Raw genomic sequence first — 26,610 nt, 5'->3', positions numbered from 1 at the left:
CAAAACTCTGGATCGAAGTGCTCATCCCGTCCGCCAGGTGCACTTGGCCAAAAGTTTCTCTTACAGAAAAATCCAACAGCTGGAGTTGACGGGCGTTGACGACTAGATGCGATCTCGGTATATTTTTACTGGTTGGACAAGGGTGCGGCCGCTTTCTCCCCGTCCCGAGCGGCATTTCCCAGCAACGGGTGGCATTCCTTGTTCAGTCTTCCATCCTTGCCACATTGTGAACAAAACTTACGTGGGATGCGCTGACAATCGAAACGAGTGTGCCCTTGTTGCTTATAAATATTGCCAGCAATACTTATTGCAATTGTAAGTGACGGCAGCGGTCGGAATTGGTTTCAGCGTAGCCCGCTGAGTTTTGCACTGTTGTTCAATGTGCATAGCAAAGCTTTTTTTCAATAACTTGGGAAATCTGCGTAGTAGCTACGGTTCAGTTTTTAATTCGTCAAGTCTTTATAAAAAAAAGCAAGACGGAATCTGTTGGATCTTTTTAATCAAAAGGATAGCTCCACTTGCGAAACTGGTTCATAATTTTTTCGTATGATTCTTCGAGTGACGCAATTTCAGGTGGTTGCACCAGGATGGTTAGTGCACTGGGTGCCGCACTCTTGGTACACGGCGCTCGGAACATGTTCAGGTTTTGGAACATAAACGTGCTCATAGGACGGCTCAGATCATCCAATGCCCATTCGATTTCAATGCCGAAAATTTCTAATTTGATAATGAGCTCAGCCAATATATCTTCTGTCTTGATATCCTTTAATTAAACCGCTTCAGTGTCTCTCGGTACAGACCAGTTTCTGCTCAGACGCGAACAAACTCGTCAGAATTCAGGTTCCAAAAGGTAGATCCAGAGACACGTAGACGTTGGTATCAGTAATTACAATAAGTGATTTATTACGCGTAATACATTTACATAAGAAAGAGTGTCGCGGAAGAAACGCGGATGTACGGTGTGTAACAATCATGCTCTAGCGGTAGTTGTCGTGTGTTTCACGTGGCGGTCCTTTGACGCGCATGGCGCAGATCTTAGTGTTGATCTCTCGGTCTGTGCTATCGCGTGTACTAAATATACAAGGTATTAGTTGATATTCGATAGATAATCGCAGAAGAGATGCAAGGATAGTTCAGTCCACACCTTGCCCCCATTGCAGATTTGATGTTAAATAGTCCCCCGGTGGGTAAGAATGACGTACGGATCGGTGGTCATGGCGATGTATGAGCCGCGAGCGCTAGTATTTCCGCGTTTTGAGCGAGTCTCGGATGCGTTCCGTGACCACGAGGGCAGCACGAAATACGTTCGACGTTTGTTATGATAAAACGGGTGATCGATTAGTGCGCTTGATAGCTGTGACCACGAATGCACGCCAAAGACAGAAACTTCTCCACCACTATACAACGGTGTCGCACGGTAGGATCGGTCGAAGTCGATTGCTGAGAATGCTCGACAGAGACAGGAAACACTCCAATCCTGTTTTCTTATCTACTCGGAGCTAGTATCTGGAATAGGTTCGGGTCGTGTCGATTGCCGAGAACGGTCGGCGGAATACTCAGACGAAGAATACTCTACCCCGATGGTATTTTATTCTCTGGATTGGATACAGGATGTGAGTTCAGCGGAAGGTCGGATGAGATCTAGCTACTAGCCAGTAAACCTGATTGCTATCGAAAACTACGGTCTTTTATACGCCCTCGAACTGCCGGATCCCGATGCCTTCACCGGCAAATGCGAGATGCCAGGGCACGCGATCGAAACGGTACGGAATTATGGTCCCTGGCGCCGCAATCTCGCTCGGCGGCACTCCCTCGTTTCCGTTCGAAGCGACGAGCAGAGACCGGCGTTCGGTCAATCTTTCACGACTTTTCAATGCGCGGAGGGTTTTAAAAATAAAGTGGGCGCCTTTTTCACGCCTTTTCTTGTCCGGCAGTTATTCAGTCAGGCTGTATCCGGCTGATAGTTGCCGAAAATGATGCATTTTCGGAATGCATCGTTACAACTTGTCACAAATCCTTTACTTTACCTTTTTATTTTAAATATGTAGATAATAGTTTTTTGTTGCCTCACCTGAACAATTTAACATTCTCGAGATCTGTAATTTATTCTATAATAGACTACATTTGACTATCAAAATTGAAGTTAATAATCGTCTTAACTTCTTCGATGTCATGATTATGATATTTAAATTTTCACTCTCGTCTTCTTTCTTACAATGTGTCATTTTTTTACTAGTGGACAAGATTTTATTTATTTTACCCTTCGGTTCTACTACAAGGACCTGGAATTTATTATTCAAATTCTTTTATACATAGCGAGTATTCTCTTCCGTTTATATTTCTACTTTTAATTGTAGATTTAACAGGAGCATTTTTATGGCAAGAAGAAAAATGCTAAACGAGAAACAAAAAATTCCTTACTGTCCCTTATGTAAAAACCATTTCTACAAAATTCTTTGAAGTAGTTAGAAAACATAATTCCTAAATAACTCTTCTTCCCATTTTTTTTAAATGTATTGAAAGTGGATAAGACAAACTTGATTTGATGTCTCACAGTGACGTAATGTACAAAATTTCTTGCAAAGATTGTGAGCAATATGTGTGGGACAAACAAAAATGCAACTTAAAACCAGAGTGAAAAAACACCATACTGATGTAAAAAAATTGTTACGCCCCGCGAACTCCACAATTTCCTTTTTCTGCGAAAATCTGGTAGCGATCTAGAATATCCTTTTAAATAAAATTTGTTGTATATACATAATTAATTATATAATAAAGTTAATACATAATCAAGTACTTTGCTAATTGCTTTGATCTATCTACTTTAGTATTAAGAATTATACACAGAATTCTCTTTTTAGAAAAATTTGTTTTAGTAGAATTTTTTAGGGGTTTTTTTGTATTTATCTGTTTCAGGATTCCTTTTATTAGAAATTTGCTGAAAGCTTTTAAAGAACTCTTTTTAGATCTTTCATTGGACATATTTTTTAAGTTTTCTTATGTACTTGAAGAAAAACGCGACGGCCATTTCATTATAATTATGTTAATGTTCATTTAATTTTGCACAGTTATATTATTCGGTATAAATGTAACATTTAAAAAATGTAAAAAAATAAATTTTAAAAATCTTGTAATATTTAATATATTCAACCTACAGTCGTCAATTATATTTAAACTACAGTCATCAATCATATCAATCCATCGATTGACATGTCGAAGTCATTGGATTATCATGCATAGATTAATTCGAGAAGGTGCTGCGGCATTTTTACGGCAGCATCTTATATAACAGCAGTAAAAACCATCACAAAAAAAACTTAAGCAGTAAACAAGTTGACCGGTAACTATCTTAAGTTTTCGAGAATAGTTGACTGATTAATCAATTTGCTTACTGCTTAAGTCTTACTGCTTAAGTTTCTTATCTATATGCCACGGCCATTATACGTCAGGAGAAATGTTACGTCCTGCGGACTCCATAATTTCCTTCTTTCATAGGAACCTAATAGAATTATCTTTGGAATAAGAATCGAGTTATAATTAAAAAATAAAGGTTGTCGAGCATTATTAATATTTATTTTATAATCGTGAAATCATGAGAGATAACCTTGTCAGACCTAAAAAGTCAAACAAAATAAAGTCCATCTACTTGTAAATTCTGCTACCGCCGGTCAATAATCGGCACCGCCGTATGTCAAAGATTTCCCAAACAAAATTCCTGAAAAATAATTCAATCCAGATAATAAAAGATACTGTCCAAATAAACGCAAGACAATAGAGACTTTCATCTGTTCACACTATCACCTATTTTGAAACTTAACGTTTCAATCCAAAATATAAACATTTTTTTATCAATCAATAACGAAAGTCACCATCGGAAAAACAAGATGAATCACTAGAAAATGAACACATCCCATGACAAAGTCCATTCCTCGAACCTTATATAAACCACGACAGCGAGACATCATGCACAGTTCAAAAATAATCATCGCCAGTCTCGATGCGCCTCGTTGTTTTTTTTCTGCTCAATCAAACTAAATTCTGTACGCGTCAAGTGCTACCACAAAGTTACCGTGCCGACAGAAACCACTACCAAGACCACTCAAGAACCGCGGACGAACCTCGGGCGGGAACGTCTCGGGAACCCAGTTGTCCGGTGAAGATCACAACAATGAAACAAAACAAACAATCTAAATCGCAACTGTAAGTCCTAGCGACTTTACGCACGCACTAAGTGTTTGGATGTGAATTAACAGATAAAATATTGCCCTTGTCTATAAAATGATTGGAAGAGTTGAGATTAAAGGTTTTAAGGTCATTGTTACATTACGATATTGTTGACGGTGTCAATCGTGCTGTGGTCTATTAGTTGTTGATTGCGTTTGATATTGATAATCTTCGATTGTCATTTAACAACAGGCAGCCTCTTGAATTTTCTATGACTGTCTATGACGGTTCCATAACGATCATACGGGGCCATCAGTACCACCCGTCAATTAAGCGTCGTATCACCCTGGCGCGTAGATCCAACGAGTCTTCACTACCAGGCGCAAAGAGAGGCCGTATTCATTCTCCGAACAAGGGGCAGGAAACGCCGACTACCTCTTTTGCATATAAAGGTGCTGCCCGAATAGAAGGTAGAGATTTTATTTAATAAATCAAATCAAAGTTAAAAGACGATTAAAAATCAAATTAAAAAAAAAAACATAAACCTAAAGAAACCTTTCTCTCTGTGTATGTATAAAGCAAATATAATGGCTAACACAAAATTCAGCATACACCAATTCCTAAAAAATAATATGATGTTAGTCTCCATACTAGCTATTATTCTTATATACTGAAAGTGTATAAACAACTCCCAGACCATTTTGGATATTGAACTCTGTATATATATACATATAGCAGAACTAACTCAAAGTTAAAAGACGATTAAAAATCAAATTAAAAAAAAAACATAAACCTAAAGAAACCTTTCTCTCTATGTATGTATAAAGCAAATATAATGGCTAACACAAAATTCAGCATACACCAATTCCTAAAAAATAATATGATGTTAGTCTCCATACTAGCTATTATTCTTATATACTGAAAGTGTATAAACAACTCCCAGACCATTTTGGATATTGAACTCTGTATATATATACATATAGCAGAACTAACTCAAAGTTAAAAGACGATTAAAAATCAAATTTAAAAAAAAACATAAACCTAAAGAAACCTTTCTCTCTGTGTATGTATAAAGCAAATATAATGGCTAACACAAAATTCAGCATACACCAATTCCTAAAAAATAATATGATGTTAGTCTCCATACTAGCTATTATTCTTATATACTGAAAGTGTATAAACAACTCCCAGACCATTTTGGATATTGAACTCTGTATATATATATACATATAGCAGAACTAACCCTAGAAAAAAAAGTATATGGGGCATTCCATGCCAAGACTGCGTCTACAGCCAGATAAACGCGAGTTTTTATGTAAAGAAGTAACCTACCTTGGTCACGTCATATCTGAAGCAGAAATGAAACCTGATCTGAAAAAGATTGAGGCCGTTCAACACTTACCTCGACCAAAAAACGCGAAAAATATCAAACAATTCTTAAACTTAGCAGAATATAACCGCAAATTATTACGAATTTCTCTAAAATTTGCGAAACCACTCACTAATCTGTTAAAGAATGACGCTATTTTTGCATGAAAACCGGAACACGAGAATGCCTTCGTATACTTGTAAAAGGTGCTATGCTCCAGATCATGACTTTTGTCTATTCCATACTCTAATAATAAACAGACTATGCTGTAATACACGTGAAATGCCATCTTATGCGATAGTTACTGCTGTGAGTGTTTTAAAATACGACTTAGTTAAAAAATCGGTGTCTAGACCGAACATAGGTATATATATATATCAATTTAACAAAACTAGAACGGTGTTTCAAAAACGAAAAATATTCGACACGCAGTTCATTGACAATAAGTTGACATAAGTTATTTAATTTTACTAAATTCCGGCTCCATTCTCCAATACGCCGATTTTACTAACCGTTTATTGTCACGATCGACGCCTCAAATACTGATTGGAGGAATTCTAAAAGGTCGAAGACTAATAGCCCTAATAAAAGAAGGATAATCAAAAAACTGGATGAGTTACTGGAAGAAGCGATGGCTTGCACTCTCAAAATTCAGTTTAAAACGGTGTATAATACAATAACTTCGAGTTGCGATCTGAAAAAGTAAAGTTGTGTAATTTTCTTTAAATACAGAACAAGAGAATAATTTGGAATTAGTGCAAAAGATGGAAGCAACTGCGCGATTGCTACGTAAAAGCCAAACATAAAAGACAGAGTACATTCCAAGCGGATCAGCTGCAAATTGCTCCATGTTTGAAATAACCGCGTACTGTGAAATCGCGAGGAGAGGCAGAGCGCCATTGTATCAACCACTATGTCGATAAATCAATTCTACAGCGACTCGTGGCGTTGTAACCAAGCGGCGCTTGGCGTTGTCTCCAACGCGCACTTCCGATTTTCCGCGATGTGGCCGGAGAAGACGAAGAGACGATCGTTTCTCAGCGCGTCGGTTTTCGCCATTCTTTCTCGAAAGTTCGGGCCGGTCACACGTTTATAATTTCGAGTCGAGTCCGTTGATTGAGTTATAAAATTGTAAAGCAATTGTTTACAATTACTGTCAAACGTTGTCTGACCGACACCTCAAGGCTGTTGACGACCCTCTACATCCTCTGAATCAAATACAGAGCTCATACAAGGATCTCTTTCTTCACGACAACGTGTCATGACCAGCATCTGCGGTCGAACAGGAGAGTTTGTGATGTCGACACTGACATCACAAGTCAATGAAAGCCAAGTTTGTAATGCCGACGCTGACATCACAAATCCGTGAGAGCCAACTCTCTGTCTGTTCCGAGAACAGTTCAACTTTCAATAAGGTATTTCAGTAATGTTTCTATGAAACCAGAGATGTGAGTTTGAGAAGTAACTATATCTCTTGGTTGCAGAAACATCGCTCATAACGAGCTCATACGATTCATAACAGTTCAACTTTCAATAACCCAGTGAACACAATGCAACATGTAACGTACAGGTTAGTTGTAATTTCCTACTCAACAATATAAATGCAATGTAACACGTGTGTTATATTGTTGAGTAGGAAATTACAACTAACCTGTACGTTACATGTTGCATTGTGTTCACTGGGAAGAAACATCGTTCATAACGAACTCATACGATTCATGCGCATGACATCGATCTCATCCAGATCTTCTGAGAACATTCAGTTCTCTTATGTACGAACAGAGATTGCGAGAACAGACGGTTCTCATCCTTATGACTTTCATTATTGTGACAGAAACTCAGTCATTATCAATTTTAATGATATTCGTATTGTATTGCGTTGATTTCACATTTCTTTGGCGACCTTTCGAGTTCCAAAATACCGTTCGTATTTTTTCATATCTTCTTACTTGTAAGTATAAGATTAATCAACGCGATTAATTACTATGCATAACGATGCATCAGCGTGAATCATGTAATCAATTGTAATTGATACGTGTATGTTCTGATGTGTAATGATGCATCTGCGTGAATCATGTAATCAAATGTATTTGATATGTGCATGGTTTAATGTATGATAAATACTGTGATGTTAGCTCAATCTATCGATGATTGAATATCCTTTAGATTACGATTACACTTCTTTTAAAAATCACTATAACATTCTTGCGTTATAATTTAATGACTTGACATTCAGATTAATGTACTCCATATGAATATTAACTTAAAATGATATTATTCTTGATTTCTTTAATTAGAATTCATTTATAGTTAGTCCAGTCAATGTAGGAAAACACTTGGAAATTTCTCCTCGAAGAGTAAACTTTTTTGGAAAGTGTTCTTTTGGGTTTCAGAAAACATGTCCCAAAAGTTTACCAACGTAAACCCTGTGCTAAATGTTTTATTTAACAAAAAATACCGAAAAAATCGATTTTTTTAGTATAACTAAAAAAACATTAATTTTATGAAAAAATAAACCATGCCAATCGAAAGAGGAGAACATTTTACTAAAGAAACATATCTAAAGTTTTCTTAATATTAATATGTGTAGGAGTAATAATTTTTTAATTAACGCTTCAAAGTGCGTCGATGCCGTCCCGTGTGAAGCCGCCTACACAGTACGCGGGCGTGCGCGCACTTTTTAAAAAGAGTTGTAACTTTTGATTGGATCGATAGAATCAAATTTTACAAAAAGCATTCGAAAGTAGACGTAATTTACTAATTTTCAAGTGGTTTAGAAAAATTGAGAAAGTATTTTGAGTATATTTAAATCGAATTTGAAGAGAGGCGATGTGAAATTTTTGACTTATTTTACTAATATCATTGCCATTTATTTAAATTTGCAGATTTTCACTTCTAAATTAAAGCATTATATTCTTAAAATATGTGCTGATAACATGCAATAAGTGAAAAAAATTACAAAAATTTATTTTTTAAAAGTTGGGACCTCAAAGTTGATGGTTTTCTTGAAATTTCGTTATTTCAAAATTGATCAACAAGTTTGACTGCAGATATTATTGCTTAGGAAATAGATATTGAAATTTAATAACAGGGTTTTTTAAAGCTGAAAATATGTACTTTAAGATGATACATGTTTTATTTGAAAAACAAAATATTAAGCAGGTGTATTTTTCAAAAAAGTACATAAAAATAAATGTCGAACCAGAAAATATGAAAATTTCTCTATTTTCAAAGTCGAAAAAGTAATAGAAAAACATTTTTTTTTTGAGAAAATAACTTATGGGATGTTGTAGCTTGGGTCTTAAACTTTAAGACTGTATATGGGAAATATTTTTTTGAACTTTTATTTTAGTGGCTACACGCAATTTAGTAAAAAAAGTCGTATTTACTGTCGTTTGTACTGTTGTTCGGGGTAATCTTAGAAACTATTGGACCGATTTTGAAAGTATTGTATATGAAGTAAGGGTAGAATTTCCCGTGGAGTGCTATAGGGTGTATAGTTTTTCGTTACCGATCTTCTGGAAACCGGTTTTTCTAATTTCTTCAATTTTTTGGGAAATAATTGACGGAATCTCACAGAATTATATATGAAACAGGGGTAGAATTTTCCGGGAAGTGATATGAAGTGTATAATTTTTCGTTACCGATCTTTTTTGGAACCGGTATTTTTCCAACTTTTCGGGAAATAATTGACCAAATCTTAAAAAATTGTATATAAAACAGGGGTAGAATTTCCTGGGGAGTGCTATAAACTGTATAGGATTTTTCGGCTCGCGCGCGGAGAATCGCAGCGTGCGAGTAAGCGGGTGCTCGCTGCAAACAAATGCTACGCTGTCTCCATCCTTTTTCTAACATTGGCCGCGTTCAGCAGACACAACTGTTGAGTTCGTCTTATCAACACTATGCGTTGATTGGTTGGTTCTAAAAGTAAGAGCCAATCACGTTCGACTGCTACTCAGCGGCTTAGTCTGCTGAACGCGCCCATTCTTTTGTTTTAAGAATCGTTCACATATATTTTTGAGTTTAACAAAAGGAAATCAGTTTGCGAAGCGCCTTCCCACAGAACAGTCTCCGTAATTGTTGGAAGTGCTTTTTACCCGCCTTTTTGAGTCGCCATTTTATAATGTTGAAAATTTTACTTCAGATTCGTATTCAGCAACCTTGAAAACACATTACCTATGAATTTCATATAATTATACATTTAACATTTTTAAAATTATAATCAGTTTTTCACATTTTTCTTAAAAAAATCGGTTTTTTCGTTTTTTTCCAAAAATAAGTAAGAGCACATGAAATAAATAGGTAAACTTTTCCATTTAATGGTAGAAAAACACTTTTCAAAAGGTTTCAAGTGAATTCATTCTTCGAGAACAAATTTCCAAATAACGCATGGTTTTCGCCTACGTTGCCTGAACTAAGTTTATTTCATAGTCCTTCGAGTTTAACAAGTTTTCATCTTTAATAATGTTTAATGGAATTGAGTGATATGCAGAATGATTCTGCATATCACTGCTGCTTGATTTACGCCCTTGCAGCTGAATAGGGTTAAGCCATTATAATTTCAGATTAGATCCTATATCTCAAATGTGATTCATGTTTATATTGAGTTGAATGTTTATTCATATGACAATATGTATCATAACTTTGTGCTGCATACCATGCGCACCTTTGTATGAACCAACTGTTCTATTATAATTATATAATTGACATATACTAAATCTCCCTCATTAAGTATCGCTCTCTCACCCCACCTTATACACACATCTACGTAGCTCGTACACTCCAAAATTCCGAAAATAGGGTTTGTATAACCAGATGAAGTTTCTTGACGACTAGACACCAAGCTAGACACAGTATCCCTTCATATGATATGTGCCACGTTATGCTTAACCATTTCGTAAGCGCATTACGTAAAAAAAAGTATTACAAGTAGGGTACACAATCCTCACAATAGAGTATTTAATAAAAAACAGAAAAAACAATTTGCCCAAAACTTACTGAAAAACTTCAGTTAACCTATATTTTGGACTAAGCACGAAAAATCTGCGAAAGATCTGTCTATCCAGTTTGCTAGCCAAACTAAATTGAAATAGCCCGAAAAATGGAATAAAACCGAGCTTGCTAGTATAAACTGGTGTGACGTCACGCATTCTTTCCAAAATTTCCTTCAAAATTGATCATTTATTAATTGTCTTTCATTTTAAAACATTTGCCTCTGTCTCGATCTTAATTCTATTTATCTATAAAGGAATCAAGTAACTCGGACGTCGCAATCGCCTTCTGCCGAAACTTACCATACAATAGATAGTAATTTAAGCACAACTCGGCAGCGTCGGAAATATCGGCAGAAATCAAAGAACAGAAAAAGATCTGGTTTCATCTTCGGCAACGAAGCGTCCAACTGATAACGCGAGAAAAATACTCAGGTTACCAGTCGCAAATATTTGCCGAATGATCTAAGTGTCCTCGGAATCCTCTGCAAGTTAGATAATTTTAACCAATGACAGCTGGAGAAACCTCCCAAAATTGCCCCTCTATTCGCCTACCAACAAATCGCAACACAGCAAATTCGGCTAGCGTTCAAAGTTGCCATATAAAAACCGCGTACTCAGCCGGAACAATTAATTATTTTTCTAATCCTTCAAGTTTTATTCTCGATCGTACTTTCAATCGTTCTTTCAATCCATCATACTAATTTCAGTGGGCCTGTTTCCTGAGATTGCCTGAGAACTGCGCCGGCTGACTTGCTAGACTTGACGAATAGTCATTGACGATTTCACGAGGGGATTTCTCCTACAAGGAAACCAGCATAGCGATAGTAAACTAAACATACGTTATTAATATATCTGAGCGAAAAATAAAATTGTAATCCCTCTTTAATTCCCAAAATTTGTGAAGATTGTATATCAGATTAATTACTAAATTCAAACACAAGTGTTATAAATCCAATCCAACCATCAATTTACCTTTTCCGTCGCATGCGTACTTAATTAAAATAAACACTATACAAAGCTAGTAAACTCAATAATAGTTCATGACTTTTTGGACATTTTCTCGAATTACCTTATTATTACTTTCCTTCAATTCCCGTAAATCACAGCCGGTTTCCGGCTATCAAATAAATAAATATATGAAATAAATAAGGTGTTTCCAAGTTATTTCTGCTTAATAAACTGTTGTACCCTACAGAATAAGATATTTACTCCCCATCCTTTCCACGCACCGTTCTAATAACGACACCTCTCGCCAGTCCTGGGATATAATCGGTGTGTGCAGACTTCCCCGAAATAATAAAAGAAAAGGCTTCTTTTCAATACGCCGAGGTAGTGCTAAAAGGAGAAAATAACTATGTTATATCGTGGTTGGCATCATCTCTAATTTTTATTCAAACCGTGACGTAACACTGGCTTACAACCTTTTTAAGGCGGAATTCAGAACTCTTTTTACGCACATTCCCGAGCTATGAATTTCAATAAAATAAATGTAAATAAATTTTTCGATAATTTATCTATAATCATGGACCGATTTCACTACGAATCTCAGAATACATACAATGTTGAGACTGGAATAACGACCGTCTAGAGAGCTAGCAAAGAAAAGTAAGATCCCACATCACATTATAGAAAAAAGAAAAAACACTCGACACAACTCGGACGATAACATCGACGTTACACCGGGTTTTCGGATGATATATCAAATTACAGCAGATGATGATTTAAACAGATTTTATGATATTAATAATATTCATAGATAAGAAAAATTAGAGTTAGGTTTGCGATTAGGGTTCTAAAAAAGCAGGAAAAATATATTTTGTGAAAAAAACCACGGAAAAAAACCGGGTTTTTTCTTTAAAAAAAAACGGAAAAATATAATTTTTAGCCGTAATTGCGTTTGAATTGGTGGCGCGAGCCGCGCGAGGCAACACGAAGCGCTGGGATGCACAAGTGCCGCTCCTAGCGGTGAAACACACACAAAGGGTCTGTTCTTTTCAGCTGCACTGCAGAACAGACCCAATGTGAAGCTCGCGCATTGCAAGAAACAAACAACAATACGCCGGGAAGGCACCGCAAGGCGGCTAGAAGTTGAGAAGCCGGAATTTATTGAGGTTTTCACAAGAATTACGTAAGTTTCACCCTTTAATTATGATGTATTGAAACATTGTGTTGTGGAGAAACTTTTATTGTTTATTTACGGTTGTATGCCCGTTATAAAGTTGTAACAGTCCACATACATGACAAATTGCTAGGTTAGGTGACTAATGTGACAATTCTATTTTTCAGAATTTAATTATGGGCCCGAAGAAAGACAAGGTGTGGCTAGAGTTTAAAATCATCGAAGGACAATGTGATGGCACAGGGAAGAAAAAGAAGACTGTATTATGCAAATACTGCAATATGTATCTTATTCATTTCCGAATGCAACGAGGATAAATGGTTGGCATTTGGCATAGCAGTGCTCAATCTGTCCGGAAGATATTAAACAGAGAGCTATTGATTCACTAAAAAAGGCATCAAAAAATAAGAAAAGGAAACATAGTAAGAGTGACAGAAGTGACATTATTATTATTGATGACCCTCAAGCAGAAAGTGACAAGCACTCTGGTACTTCATCTTCATCTAATGGGAACCAAGTAGTATCTCATAAACACTCAGTAATGTCAAGCCAAAGTTCTATAATCTCATTTATAGAAAAGACTCCTTTAGAAAAGAAAAAAAAATTGACGAGCTCTTGGCACGGGCCATGTGTGTAACTTCAGCACCTCTCACTATGTTTAGCAATCCCTACTGGCAAGCAGCTTTTCATGAACTTAGATTTAGTTATTCTCTTCCTACTTCTTTTGAGTTTGGAACGCCTTTACTTAATGCAGAATACAGCAGGGTTATGACAAGTGCTTCAAATAAACTGAAGTCAGCAGTGTGCCTTGATGTGTGGTTTGATGACTGATGGGTGGTCTAACGTTAGGGCTGAGGGTATTGTAAATTTCTTAATATCAACTCCTGCTATAGTTTTTATAAAAAATATTAACCCTGGCCAGAAAAAGGAAAATTTTGCTTTTATTAGTAAAGAACTAATCCAAGTTATTGAAGACTGTGAGACTAACTATGATATTAACCCCAAAAAATTTTTCGTCTTGATAACAGACAATGCTGCAATAATGAAAGCAGCTTGGTATTTAGTTTTAGAGAAATTTCCTCATATATGCGCAGTTGCTTGTAGTGCTCATTCTCTTAATTTGCTGTTAAATGACATCATGAAGCAACCATCTCTGTCATCATTTTAGAAACAAGTAAAAAGTGTGATTAAAACTGTAAAGAAAAAAACAGTTGTGTTGGCTACTTTTCAGAGCAAACAAGCTGATCAAGGCATAAAATCAAGGCATAACTCTGAAACTTCCACCCAAGACTCGTTGGTGTTATATTGTGATATGTTTAGAATCACTACTATAGTTAATAAGTCTGCGTTACAACAAACTGTGATATGTGAACAACTGAAAGATTGTATTCCTAGATATGTCCGATCTAATGTTTTAGATGATGAAGAGTTTTGGGACACGGTCAAGATTGTACATGACTTTTTAGCTTCTTTGCATACTGCAATCAAAAAAGTTGAGGGCGATACAGCTATATTGTCACTTGTCCCAGAAGTAACTTCCAATGTGCGTAAAAGTACGCAAGATTTATTGCCATCTACTCCACTTGATCATAATGAACAAGAAGCTGTACAAAAAGCAATTACAGAAAGATTGTATCACTGCAATTTAGAGGTCCATTTTGCAGCAAATTTACTTGACCCTCGTTTTAAGAGGAAAAAATTGAACAGTTTCGAAATTCATTCAGCAATGGATTTCATAAGTAAACAATGTATACATCTTGGTCTCGATAAAGCTTCCTTGATGGCAGACCTTGCTGCTTATAGAACTGGTACAAGGTTTTACCACAGGGAATATTTATGGGAATCAGCGGATTTACTTCAGAGCCTACTGTGTGGTGGGGAGGCTTATGTGCAACCCAACCATTGAAACCCCTGGCTTCTCGTTTACTTTCTATCCCTCCTACATAGGCTGGCTGTGAAAGAAACTGGTCCATTCAAGGCTCTATTCATACCAAAAAAAGGAATAGACTTAAGAATGAGAGGGTAGAAAAGCTCAAAGCTATTAATTAAGTTCAGTACGCCGTTTAGTACGCTGCAAATGCATTGTTGCCTAAAAAAGTTAAGAACTTAAATCCAAATGTGGAAAGTGCTAGTGATGTTTCTTTGGACGAGGAGCATAGGAATTTGAATTTGGAGCTTCCACTATCAAAGAGTGATTGGTCAGATTCAGACTCAGAGACCTCAGAGTATACGTCTGATGACTGATAACTCAGTGGGTAAGATTCCCGTAAATATTCCCACTGATTATGATAGTAAAAACCAAATGTCGCTGGTTATTAAAGTATAAATTTTGTATATTAAAAATAATGTTTGAAATCATGCAACATCACCACAGAAAATCTCGTAATTTTCAGGAAGTAAATGTAAAGTCATCGCAACTCATATGCATTTTAGCAATCAAAAGGATAAAATATCCAACGCGGTATCGCAATCGCTTTTCAAGCAGCCTCGTCAACATTAAATTCCTCGACGTTAATGTTCAGCATTATAGCATGGATCTTTCTATCGCTCGCGTTCTGGAAAGTTCGCTAATTGCTTGCAAACATAGCCTCAGCTGACAGAGGGCACAAACAAAGTCAAGCCACCACTCTCACACAATAGAAAGATTCATGCTACAAACAAAGCGAGCGCAAATATGTAACAATCTTCTCGGGTCGTCACTTGAAACGGTGACGTAGGCCGCCGGTGGCCAATCACCTCCCCGAAATTATCGGCAATTAGCCTGGAGGGAGGCTCGTCTCCGAAACGATAAAAGACCGCCGCTGCGCCGCGGAAGAGCTTATCCGCTTTTCGGCTTTACGCTCGCTTATCGCCTCGCAATTTTCTACACGACCGCTGTGCTACACCGCTTTACCGCTACTTTGTGCGCGCTTGCTTTCGCCGTCTTGCCACGCGGACGCTTGTGCTCGCTATCGCTTGCGGCTTTTTCCTGAAAGGGAACCAGTGTACATACTTGTAGATATTCAGAAATATAGACATTGTTAAACTTTATTTTTCGTGTCACGTGCTGTGTCTTTCTTGTGGTCGTCTTCCACCTCGCGCTATCTCGCGCCACCGCGCGCTCTTGAACAAATAATAATAATAAAACAAGGAAAATGTAAAATTACAGGTACACAAGAATTCACAATTGGGCTTGTCTACCTGCCGAAGGACAAAATTATATATTTTACTGTCATCCGGCAGAACAAAAAATAAAAGAGTCTGAGAGATTGCAGAAGTAGTACAAGCAAATGTTGAATAAAAGAGTGGACGAAAAAACTGTATTCGATTATAAGGTTAGTAGAAAAATGCATTTCGTGGATTTTTAAAGTAGTTTCTTTTGTTTCCGTTGTGTCGCGATATCGTATCGGTGTCAAACGAGACTTAAATTAATGTGTGCGGTAAAGCTAGACATTTTTTGTTACATTTATAGCACTAAACATAGGATTTGCAGACATTTTTTTTACATGCACTTTTTGCGCATGCATTTTTCTATTTTGAGACAGAAATACAAATGAAACTTTTGTATGCAGGACATCTTAGAACAAGCCATGGAAGATAGTTGGCTTTCGACGCCATATTTTGATGGCGATTTTTTACCAAGAGAGGCAGAAAACATTATTTAAAAAGAGAAAGAAAATAAAAGTAAAGCGGAAGCAGCGGTAAGTTGTAGAAGATAAATGTCCTTATTTGCACGCAATAATCGTCCTTCTCGTCTCATGTATTTATGTCCTCGGCTTTGTATCTCCTCAGATATCGAAGAAATAACATAGTTAAGTGGACCAGTACCCCAGTACTCAGTATTGCCAAAGTTATATATGATGCTATTGATAGTATTGATGTCTAAGTCACAAGAGTATTATTTTTATTTTGTTAACCATATGTATGTAATGCATACGTATTTTCAAAGTTTGTGACAAGTATTGTTTCTTTTGTTTATTTCATCAATATTTTATTATTTTTACTATAAGAAATAAATAGTTGAAGTCAACTTCTAAGTCTGTTCTATGTTCTGTTGTTTTACACATGTTATAACTACCTATTTTTACCTTTAATTAATCGTTCTCAGGATAATGATAGACTCTACAATAGTCTAGTCTGCTGAACTCAAATGCAAAAATTAAATCTTGATAAGACAAAATACATTAAACCAAAAATCTACAAAAAAAAAATTTATATTTTTTAAATCGGAAAAATTGGCAAGAAAAAAAGCCAGAAAAAAACTTTTTTTTTATTTTTCATGTTTTTTTCGCGCTCTTTAAAACCCTATTTGCGATTGATGGAAAAAAGTAATACCATGAAAACAATATATAAAGGACAAAATAAGACATTTGAGACTAGTAGCAAAAATAAAATTGCAGTATATTTTCCCAAAGCAGATGACACTATAACAGACAGTAAATACTCATATCCTAGGGCTGCTGTGCATACTGCTAGAATATTATCTCAAGAAATATTCAAAAAGAAGATGGCATCAGCATTAGGTTTGAGTATTGGATGGGAAGCTCTTATACAGGAAACAAATTTATAGAAATGTTTATTATTACTAACTATTAAGTATTAAATTCTGTGTTTGTATTTTCATTCATTAATATGTAACTTCAAGCTTGCGTTGCGACAGAGCGTTAATGTAAGGGCGCCATAATGCGTTTTCATGCGCGCGCGCGATTATATGTGCGTAACACATCTTTTGTCTTCGCTCGGTGTCTCTTCCCGCGCGTTTATCCCGCTCATTCTTCCAGTATCACTTTCACGTACCGCCACGTTTATTTTATACATCGTTTCATATAAGTATCAGTTCTTTTCTTTCGCTGTTAAATAAAAATGATCAATACGGTTAATAATCTTTTCGTTATTCCTTCACTATATACAAAGATATCCTCCTGGAATTCTCCTAGGAAAAATAATCTCAATACTAACAAATGATGATCAGATTTTACAAGGTGTAAAAAATATGAAAAAAGGTGATTTATCCATTTTCTGTTTAGTGACAATACCAAGAGTTAGACCACACAAGTAATTAAAACTAAATAAATCTAAATCTTTGATATTTCTAATATTTAACATGATTAATGATTTGGTCATAAGCTTAAACAAAAAAAACCAATTGGAAATGAATACATCTTTTACAGCCGTGCAGTATCAAAATTAACAAATCTAAATATAATGATTGATAATCTTGAAATAGATCAGAAAGCAATAACTTGTGCATTAAAAGTTTGTATTTTAAACATTAAACGTAAAGGAGCTGCTCCACCGTATGTTATGATAAGAGACATGTTTATTGTTTGTAAAGAAATTTCAACCAATCCAGAAAAATTCAGGGAACATAATCAAACTACCTATTTGCTTAGGCGACTAAAAGCGACCTTCCAGACGACGAATTACCAAGAGACGGGGCATACGTGATCGGGTTTTTGTCAGCTTTTTCTAGTCCATAACTATAAACCCGGCGACACGACGCGCCAAAGAGACCTTAATCTCAGACAGAGTTTGATAAAGATCTTTATTGCATCAAGCGAGCTTTCTAAAATTGCTCGTATAATGTTTCCGACAAACAGGAACAAGCCCTAAGACGTGCCTGTAAATACACGTGGCGGAGGTTTCTGTTTGCATTGAACCTACAATTAAGATTGAGAGGTATGCATCATCTGTTAACACAAAAACAAGATCGCGAGATAAATAAAGGACTCAGAGCCTAATAAAAAAAAATCGGCGATAATCGAAAAAACAAGATGAGTCACTGAAAGAAGCGATGGGTTGCACCCCCAAAAAGACAGTAGGGGCCTTACGAGAAGACTCATCAATAAACAGCCGTAAAAATCAATAACCGTATCTAACTCCCCAGGATAAGCAAAAACTCAAAAATCCACCTCTTGGGTAAGAAACATCCCGCCAACAAAAAATCCTCTAAACAAAAATTAGACACATCCCACAACAAAATCCACCCCTTCCATTCCTAAAATCTTTCTAAATAAACCCCGACATTGCGGCACTCGCCCTCAAGCTTCTCAGTCTTTTCAAGGCTCTCAAGCTTTAGTCTTACTCTCCAAGCTTCAGCCCACTACTCTGTCTTCAAGTATCAGAATCTCTCAAGCTTTAGTTGCAATTCGGAATCAAACTCTGTGCTCAAGATCGAATGGCATCCACAGAAGCTCCCCTCTAACTCATCCGAGCCTAGGCACACAAGGCACGAGTGCTCAACAAGTCATCAAGTAGTAAATCCCGTATTTCTTCTCCTTTTCCGGATTATCGTTCCCCTTTCTATCCCTTTATTTTAAAAGTGGTCTATCAACTATCGGATCCCCGGGAGTTTATTAAGTATAACGAGTTTATTATCATCGCGGGTTTGGATCGATCGGCGTAGGCATTGGATTCACGGCGGTCGTTGGCGTTGTCGCGGGTCTGGCTGACTTGTCGGCTTTTGACTCCCGGCGTCTTCGTCGCGAACTCGGTCGGTTCGCTGTCACCTTAAGCTCGTAATGATTTCCTTTTTTTATATACTTCCGAGCGGGTCTAAAGAAAATCGATCACTGCATAAATAAAATTATTTTAGTGGACCCGAAAGTTCCACTCCCTCGAAGACGGAATCTCCGCACGATCCTCGAACAAAAAAGGCATCGGAACCAGCAAGCGCAAAGAAATCTAAAAAAATTAGTATCAGAGTTCCTCCGTTAAGAACGGGAGAACGCCGGTCTTCCGCGACTCGGAACTCCATCGCCTCCACCCGCTCAGCCGGAGGAACCACCTTCCCCACCTCTTCACCTTCAACCACCTCTTAACTCGCCTTCTCTACCCGTTTCCTACCGCGTGGTTCCCGGTACCCCGATTCCTCGCCCCTGCTCGAACCCTACTATTCTCCGGTTCATTTCGGAGAAGTTCCCGATTCCCCATCCGACAAAGTCTTGAGACGTCAAGTCCAACGCGTCAAAAGACAACATCTTCGCCAGCAGCATTCCTTCAAAAATATTATCCTGTCGCGAAAAACTCGGCGCGGGAGGAGATTTCGCGATCTTTCGCGAGAACCAGGGCGTCGAAAACCACCGACATCCCGTCGTCGTCGTCTTCGGCGAAAAAGCAACAACGATCAACGCGGAAAGACTTGTCGTTCCTTCAAAAATATTATCCCGTCGCGAAAAAAACGTCGCGCGAGCCTCCGCGTCGTGCGCCGGCGGCGGAACAGCCGGATCGTCCGCCTTCGCCAAGAACCAGAGAAAGAACTCCGTGCACGAAGGAAGCCGGAGAAGAAAGAAAAGGCGAACGACGACGACGAAAGTATCCACGTAAACATTGCCAAAGAAAATAGAGCGGAAATGCATGGAAGTCGCAGCAGCAGCAGCAGCAGCAGCAGCAGCGGCGACGACAACTCGCTGCGACTGACAGCGATTTGACGGACCAAGCGGTAACGGCCTCGTCGCTACGTCGGACATTGATTCTATCGTTATGTGCTGTCGCACGATAGAACCCTTTAAATGCAACTGTTTTGCAAAAATTTACGCCAAACCCAAAATCCAACAATGCCTAAATACCAAACTTATTAAGTATTTATCAAAAAGATCGTTGTTCCCAAACGCGCGATTGCCCCCCCGACGACGACGACGATAGCGCGACAGTACCACCACCCCTAGCGTTTCCCAAGGAAAGCTCATGCCACCGAAAAGTGGTACGAGTTCCACTTGGGAGTGATCGACGATCACGAATTACATATCTTGTTCCAAATCGCCGACGAGAGCGAGTTCTTCCAGGAAATGCCGGAGGACGGTCGCTTGCCGGCTATCACGGCGGCGTTTGTGATGCTCGTCGTGGCGCGAGCCGCTCAAAAACTCGACCCTTCGTGCGAAACGGCCAAGACCGGCCTGAGATACTTACAATTCGACGTAAACCGGTTCTATAGCGTCATGCAAAAAGACTTCGCGCGATTTTCCACGTTAATGTCGCAAGAATTGGCGACGATAAATTTCGCCAGACTATGCTGGATAAAAATAGCGCGTGTTACGTGTTTCAACATGGCATGCACCTAAGGAAAACAGTCGCGCAGAAAATCCATTCCATCGTCGACGTGAATCATCCACACGTCGACGTTGTACAGATACACCGAGCCGACAACGTAGCGCTCGACGACGGCACGAACGACGCCGTAATGGTAAAACTTGACGGCAGCGGCGATGACTCGCTTTCGTCGCTCTTCAGAGGATCCATCAAACTTGGCGGTAAATTGGAGAGATACCGCACGGGTTTCACTCCCGAGTATTTCTGGTATTATCTGTTATTGTCCTGTACTGTAAAGTAATCGCTAACTAAATTTACGCTACACGAGTTTGTAGTTTTTGACATTTTTTAATTTTTTAATACAGAGACTTCATAATTTTGGTATCTCAACATCTCCATGGCAAAACAAAGAACAGAATTACGAGCTTCATGTTTTCGCTACAAGAGTTTGTAGTATTTGACATTTTTTGATTTTTTAATACAAAGACTTCATAATTTTGGTATCTCAACATCTCCATGGCAAAACAAAGAACAGAATTACGAGCTTCATGTTTTAAATATTGATTGGAATGAGGAGGCGTCGGTCAAATATAATTATATTAGTACGTAATTGTATTAGTATTTAATGTATTACGGATACATGGCGCACCACGCGTCCCCGACGGTATCAAACCACTTGATAAGCCAAGTATACAAGTATACAATACGGCCACTAAAATGGCGCGCCCTTTCGACTCCGGGTTCCTCACGGCGTACGCGGTGTGCCGCGGTTTCGTGGACGGCTGAAAAACCGTGCGGCGTCTCGGATACGAGGCGCAACAATACTTGCGCGACATCGTCCAATACGCCACTAACTATGTACAGCGCCACCAGACCGCGCGCATAGAGGAGGTCCTAACGTTCGACGCGCTCCGCCTTTAAAATGAAGGAACGACGATAGCCAGAGCCCTGCAGACTTACAAAGTCTTTCAATCGAACCTGGAAATAATAACGACCCAGCTCATTCGGCGCGGCATCCTGTACAGAATGCACAATTGGACGCGTCATTTTGAAAAACATATACAGGATGATGTGCGTTTTTTAAGGAAACTTGTCATCGACAGACAGTTATTGGACACTATGTCCTGGCCCGCTATTGGTGAGCCAAATAATACGCGCGGAGTTTCGTACTTTGTATTTCATACACGGCGACAACGCGACGTTCAATTTTGCCACCAACCCAGATAGCCAAACGTGCAGAAGCACAGAAACGGCAAGCCTTGTCGGATTTGTTTGCTGGTCCTGTGCCGTACCTAGTGCAATACGCGTCGCACATAGAAAATCATATGTTTAAAAACTATGATTTTAGTAATGCAATTTGCTCGTATATATATTAACATTGTCCTATTAGTAATATTATTCCAAATTGTTACTGAAATTAAAGTTTTGACGAAGAACATTGCATCAAGACTATCAATTAAGATTGATGTCGGCACAACTATTCAATATAATGACGGATAATAAATTCGACATATGCACAACATAGAGGTTATAACTATTACCTATATAATATTATTTAAATAATTTTAATAAATGAGAAGTCAGGGCAGTAAGGGCCAGACGCCGATCCTGGGGCGTAAATTCAATAGAATTTATTATTCCTCTTCACATTCCAAACAGCATTCGATACGTTTCGGCTCAATTTTGAGCCATCTTCAGCCGTTACAATAAATAGAGCTTTCTCACTTCCCTAAATGATTTTAGTAATAAAACTAATTGTTTCATATATATAATTATATTATATTAACATATTATTCGGTCAGTGTTATTATCCCAAATTGTTACTAACGAGTTTTGACGAACATTGCATCAAAACTACAATATAGAAAAAGCCTCTAATATAGGAGAGAGAGGCGCCAAAAAGTCACGTAACAAACGTTCTCTGATTGGCTACTGGCATATATCACGCAGTGAGGTTCTTCAGTGAAAGCTAGCATAGAGTGCAGCACCATATCAAAATTGGTAGTATTCCGCGCGAGTTTCAAACACTAATTGTTAACATATGGGAAAAATCAGTATTGTAATAAAAATATTATGACTGTATGTCAATCGATAATGTTTGTTCGCATTCATTAATTGAAATAACTCTGTTACAATTTGGTTCGCCGGGTAAAGAGTATATTAGACATAATAACCTATATTGACGATTTATTTTACCGATCTTGTAAATCCTTCTTTTTCCCCGTTACTTTTGCTCCCCGAGAACGGAGATCTTTTTTTAATTTTTCCACAAACCACTTTGCGTATTTTTCGCCACTCATTATTATCACAATTCTTTTTTATCCTTTCGCTGCTTTGAAATTTGCGCCGTTAGCTACCAGGCACAGTGGCTCCCCTGTGCGGGAACAAAAGTTAGTGAAGAACCTCGTTCACATAACTTATAGAGTCCCGAATTTTATGATTGGTTGATATCAAGCTGAATCAGTGTCACGTGACCTGTTGGCACCACTTGGCGCCACTCTCTCCTCGAGGCGAGACTCTCTAATTCGCTCTCATGAAGCAACTGCATTGCATGCACGAGCAACTGCGCGAGTTTCGATTTTAACGTGCAGGATTGAGACTTTAAAAGATTATACCTTTCAAGAAGTTTTCTGTTAACAGGTAAGAGGCAACACTAAAATATATTAATATATTTATATTTTATGCATTTCAATAAATATTTTATATTATAACCTAAAATATATAATCGCTTGATTGTCGCAAAACAATTCATGCGCATTGTCAATTTTCCTCTCTTCGACAAACTCATGCATGCAGTTAGATTTTATATTATATATTCAAAAGAAAAACATTTCCGTACGATGTGCACAATATTTGCGTATTTGACTCGATAAATTTGTATAATTGCGATTTTTGCCTGTGCATCACAGCTTATCACCTGCAGATTATATATGTTTCTCTCAGCTCTTTTTGATCTATTCTTGAATAATATTATTACGCAAGAAACTGTTCTTTTGTAGTCTACAAACTGATGATAAACAATTAATATATTGTAAACCAGAAATGCATGAGATAAGGTATTTTTATACTCATAAAGAAAGCTATATATTTTTCGTCTATCTAAAAACTTTAAAAATATAATAACTTAATAAATATAATAACGTTAATGTCTCTATATTTTGTTCCAGATTTGACGATGTTATTTTGATTAATTCCTCCGCGATTGACATCTGCAATATAAATATCATCAATATAATGAAACATCTTAAACAGTCCGTTATACATACTAATTATTGTAGTCGTCGTGCTTTTCGCCACATTTCTTCTCGTCAACGTCAGTGAATTGCAGCTGAATTGAGACGCAATCGCATTGAGGCATCAAACAATTTATTACGCAGTTATCGTAATAATAAAATACTTGAACTTAGGGATACTGCCGATCATCTTGTTTCAACTGATAATTTAGCGATTAGCGAACAGCCAGGTAATTCCAATTTAGTGTTCGAATCTCATAATGTGGTAAATTCAGAATGTTTAAGTGAGAGTGAACAAAACTTTTCAGATGCTAGTATAACCTATGTTAGTGACAGCGATGAAGACAGCGAAGGTGAGGATAGTGTAGAGTATATATCTACGTTCACAGAAAAACTTGCAACATGTTTCATAAAGACTGATATTAACCACGTACAAGGGAATATGATTCTAAACACGTTGCGCTCTCACAACTGTCTCTCATATCTCCCGAAGGACGTAAGAACTCTATTGAAAACTCCTCGCATGTCCGTCAAGTTAAGAAACGTTCCTCCTGGAGAATATCTTCATACAGCTGGAATAACCAACAGTCTTCGGAACGTTCCACGAGCCGTGATTCCTGAATGTTTAGAAATAGACTTTAGTACCGATGGTGCTACCTTGGACAAGTCCGGTCAAATCCAAATTTGGCCGATCCAATGTAGAATTGCCAACATTTCTAATAGTAGACCAGAAATTGTTGGTATCTATCGGGGAAAACGTAAACCTCTTAGTGCTGTTGAATTCTTTCAAGATTTTGTTGTCGAAGTAAATACAGTGATCTCAGATGGGGGAATAATGTTTGAAGGTAGTAGATTGCCCATTGCCCTCAGATGCTTCATAGCCGATGCTCCAGCTCGGGCATTTGTTCTGAACCACAAAGGTCACACATCTTTCCATCCATGTTCAAAATGTAAAATGTCCGGTGAATTTCATGAACGACGACCTGTTTTTCTTGGAATTGATAATGTTGCTCGCACAGATAAAGAATATGCTGAACAACGGGACAAAGATCATAAGCAAGGAGACACTCCGCTATCACACCTTCCAATCGGTATGGTCAGGCAGGTGCCTTATGAAAGCATGCATTTGCTATATATTGGTATAGGGAAAAAGTTAATGTCAGCGTGGGTAAGCGGTCAGTATTCAATTTCGAGTAGACTTCCAAGTTCCAAAGTGGCTGAAATTTCAGCAAGGCTTATTTATCTGGTCCAGTATTATCCGAGAGACTTTAATCGACCACCAAGACCGATTGAAGAGTATCCAAATTATAAAGCAACCGAAATTCTACACTTTCTTCTTTATACTGGGCCAGTAATTTTGAATGGTGTTTTGCCGGATGAATTACATCAACACTTCTTGCTTCTGCACACAGCATTGCGCTGTTTATCTTCTGCTTCGCTGACTAAAGAACAGTTAAGGGTTGCAGATCTCGCTTTACGTTTGTATGTAAGAAAGTGTCCAACATATTATGGAATATCTTTTATGTCGTTTAATGTTCATGGACTTCTACACGTTGTAGAAGATGTTAAGATTTTAGGTCCTCTTGAGTTATATTCTGCCCTCGCATATAAAAATAACATGCGTATTTTCAGAAGATATTGCAAAAAACCTCACCTTCCTTTGCAACAGATTGCGCGCAGGAAGGCTGAAGAGTCAAACTGCCATGATAGAAATTTAAACAGAAAATCACTTCGAGACCACCAAACTAGCAAATTAGTGACTGTTCGTAAAAAACACAACACTGGTCCAATTCCAAAAGAACTTTCTGGTGCACAGCAGTATTCCGAGTTACAGACACAGAAATTTACATTAGGTCTTTAAATTCACAATCATTGTTGCATGTTGAAAGACGGTTCTATTTGTATTATTGTAAATATTCTGACATTTCAAAGAACCTATTACTTGGTTGTTAAAAAATTTCGTCGTATTGATCCTTTTTACGACGTTGGAATTTCATCAACTTCTGTAGGGGTTTTCAAGTGTTCGATGTTGAGTCTCGAAACTTTTGCTGTGCCTACGAGTGCAATCAAAGTAAAATTCTACCAAATGCCTTACTGGCGAAGTGGCAATACTGATGAAGATTTCAGTAGTTCCGATGAAACATCAGGTGAACGTAATGATGAATTCATCATTATGACTTTAATATAATTATTCGAATGGTTTGTTGTAAATTTTTTTCTTATTTTCGAATTTGTTTCCATACTTCGTTATTAATATAATATTTTGAATATTACACATAAATAATATTTAAATACATTGAGAATCAGTTACATTTGAATCAATGCGATTGTATTATACATAACATAAACAATAACACTCTTCGACCAACCAACTCCAACTCATAATACTGAATAAGTTTACGTTAAATGTGAGTCACAAAGTTTCATATTCTACTTTATTATATATGTACAAGAAATGTCATAGAAAAGTTATTTTATTGAATACTGTAAAATATTTTTATTTATAAGATCCTTTAGGAAACTCACCATTCGGTCTGAAAAACATGGAATACAGAGCCATGCGTACATAATGAATATCTACTCTCTGCGAGAAGACTTGACGATCTTGTCGACACGACACACAATAATATGAAAGGTCTTGCAAGAAGAGGCATGTCGTAGGTCAACACACCGGCGAGGATTATAACAAAGCACGATTTGACACCGTCACAATATTGCATGTAC

General features: G+C 37.6%; 1 protein-coding gene across 4 annotated transcripts; it reads left to right on the top strand.

The window, feature by feature from the left end:
- Positions 1 to 6,417: 6,417 nt before the first annotated feature.
- Positions 6,418 to 26,519, top strand: LOC139812371 (uncharacterized). 4 transcript variants are annotated; one of them, XM_071777152.1, is made up of 5 exons: positions 6,420 to 6,948; positions 11,235 to 14,901; positions 15,795 to 15,960; positions 16,198 to 16,326; positions 16,418 to 26,519. In XM_071777152.1, the coding sequence occupies exon 5, from the start codon at positions 24,329 to 24,331 to the stop codon at positions 25,745 to 25,747; it is 1,419 nt and encodes a 472-aa protein (XP_071633253.1). In that variant the 5' UTR covers positions 6,420 to 6,948; positions 11,235 to 14,901; positions 15,795 to 15,960; positions 16,198 to 16,326; positions 16,418 to 24,328; the 3' UTR covers positions 25,748 to 26,519. The 4 variants fall into 4 exon arrangements, with proteins under 4 accessions (XP_071633270.1, XP_071633253.1, XP_071633245.1 ...); XM_071777144.1 differs by having other exon boundaries at positions 16,198 to 26,519; XM_071777160.1 differs by having other exon boundaries at positions 6,430 to 6,948; positions 7,018 to 14,901; positions 16,198 to 26,519.
- The last annotated feature ends 91 nt before the right edge of the window (positions 26,520 to 26,610 follow it).

This window comes from Temnothorax longispinosus, chromosome 1, assembly GCF_030848805.1.
Source record: "Temnothorax longispinosus isolate EJ_2023e chromosome 1, Tlon_JGU_v1, whole genome shotgun sequence".
NCBI classification, from domain to species: domain Eukaryota; kingdom Metazoa; phylum Arthropoda; class Insecta; order Hymenoptera; family Formicidae; genus Temnothorax; species Temnothorax longispinosus.
The sequence above is the reverse complement of the archived record's forward strand: the minus strand, read 5'-3'. Positions and strand labels throughout refer to the sequence as shown.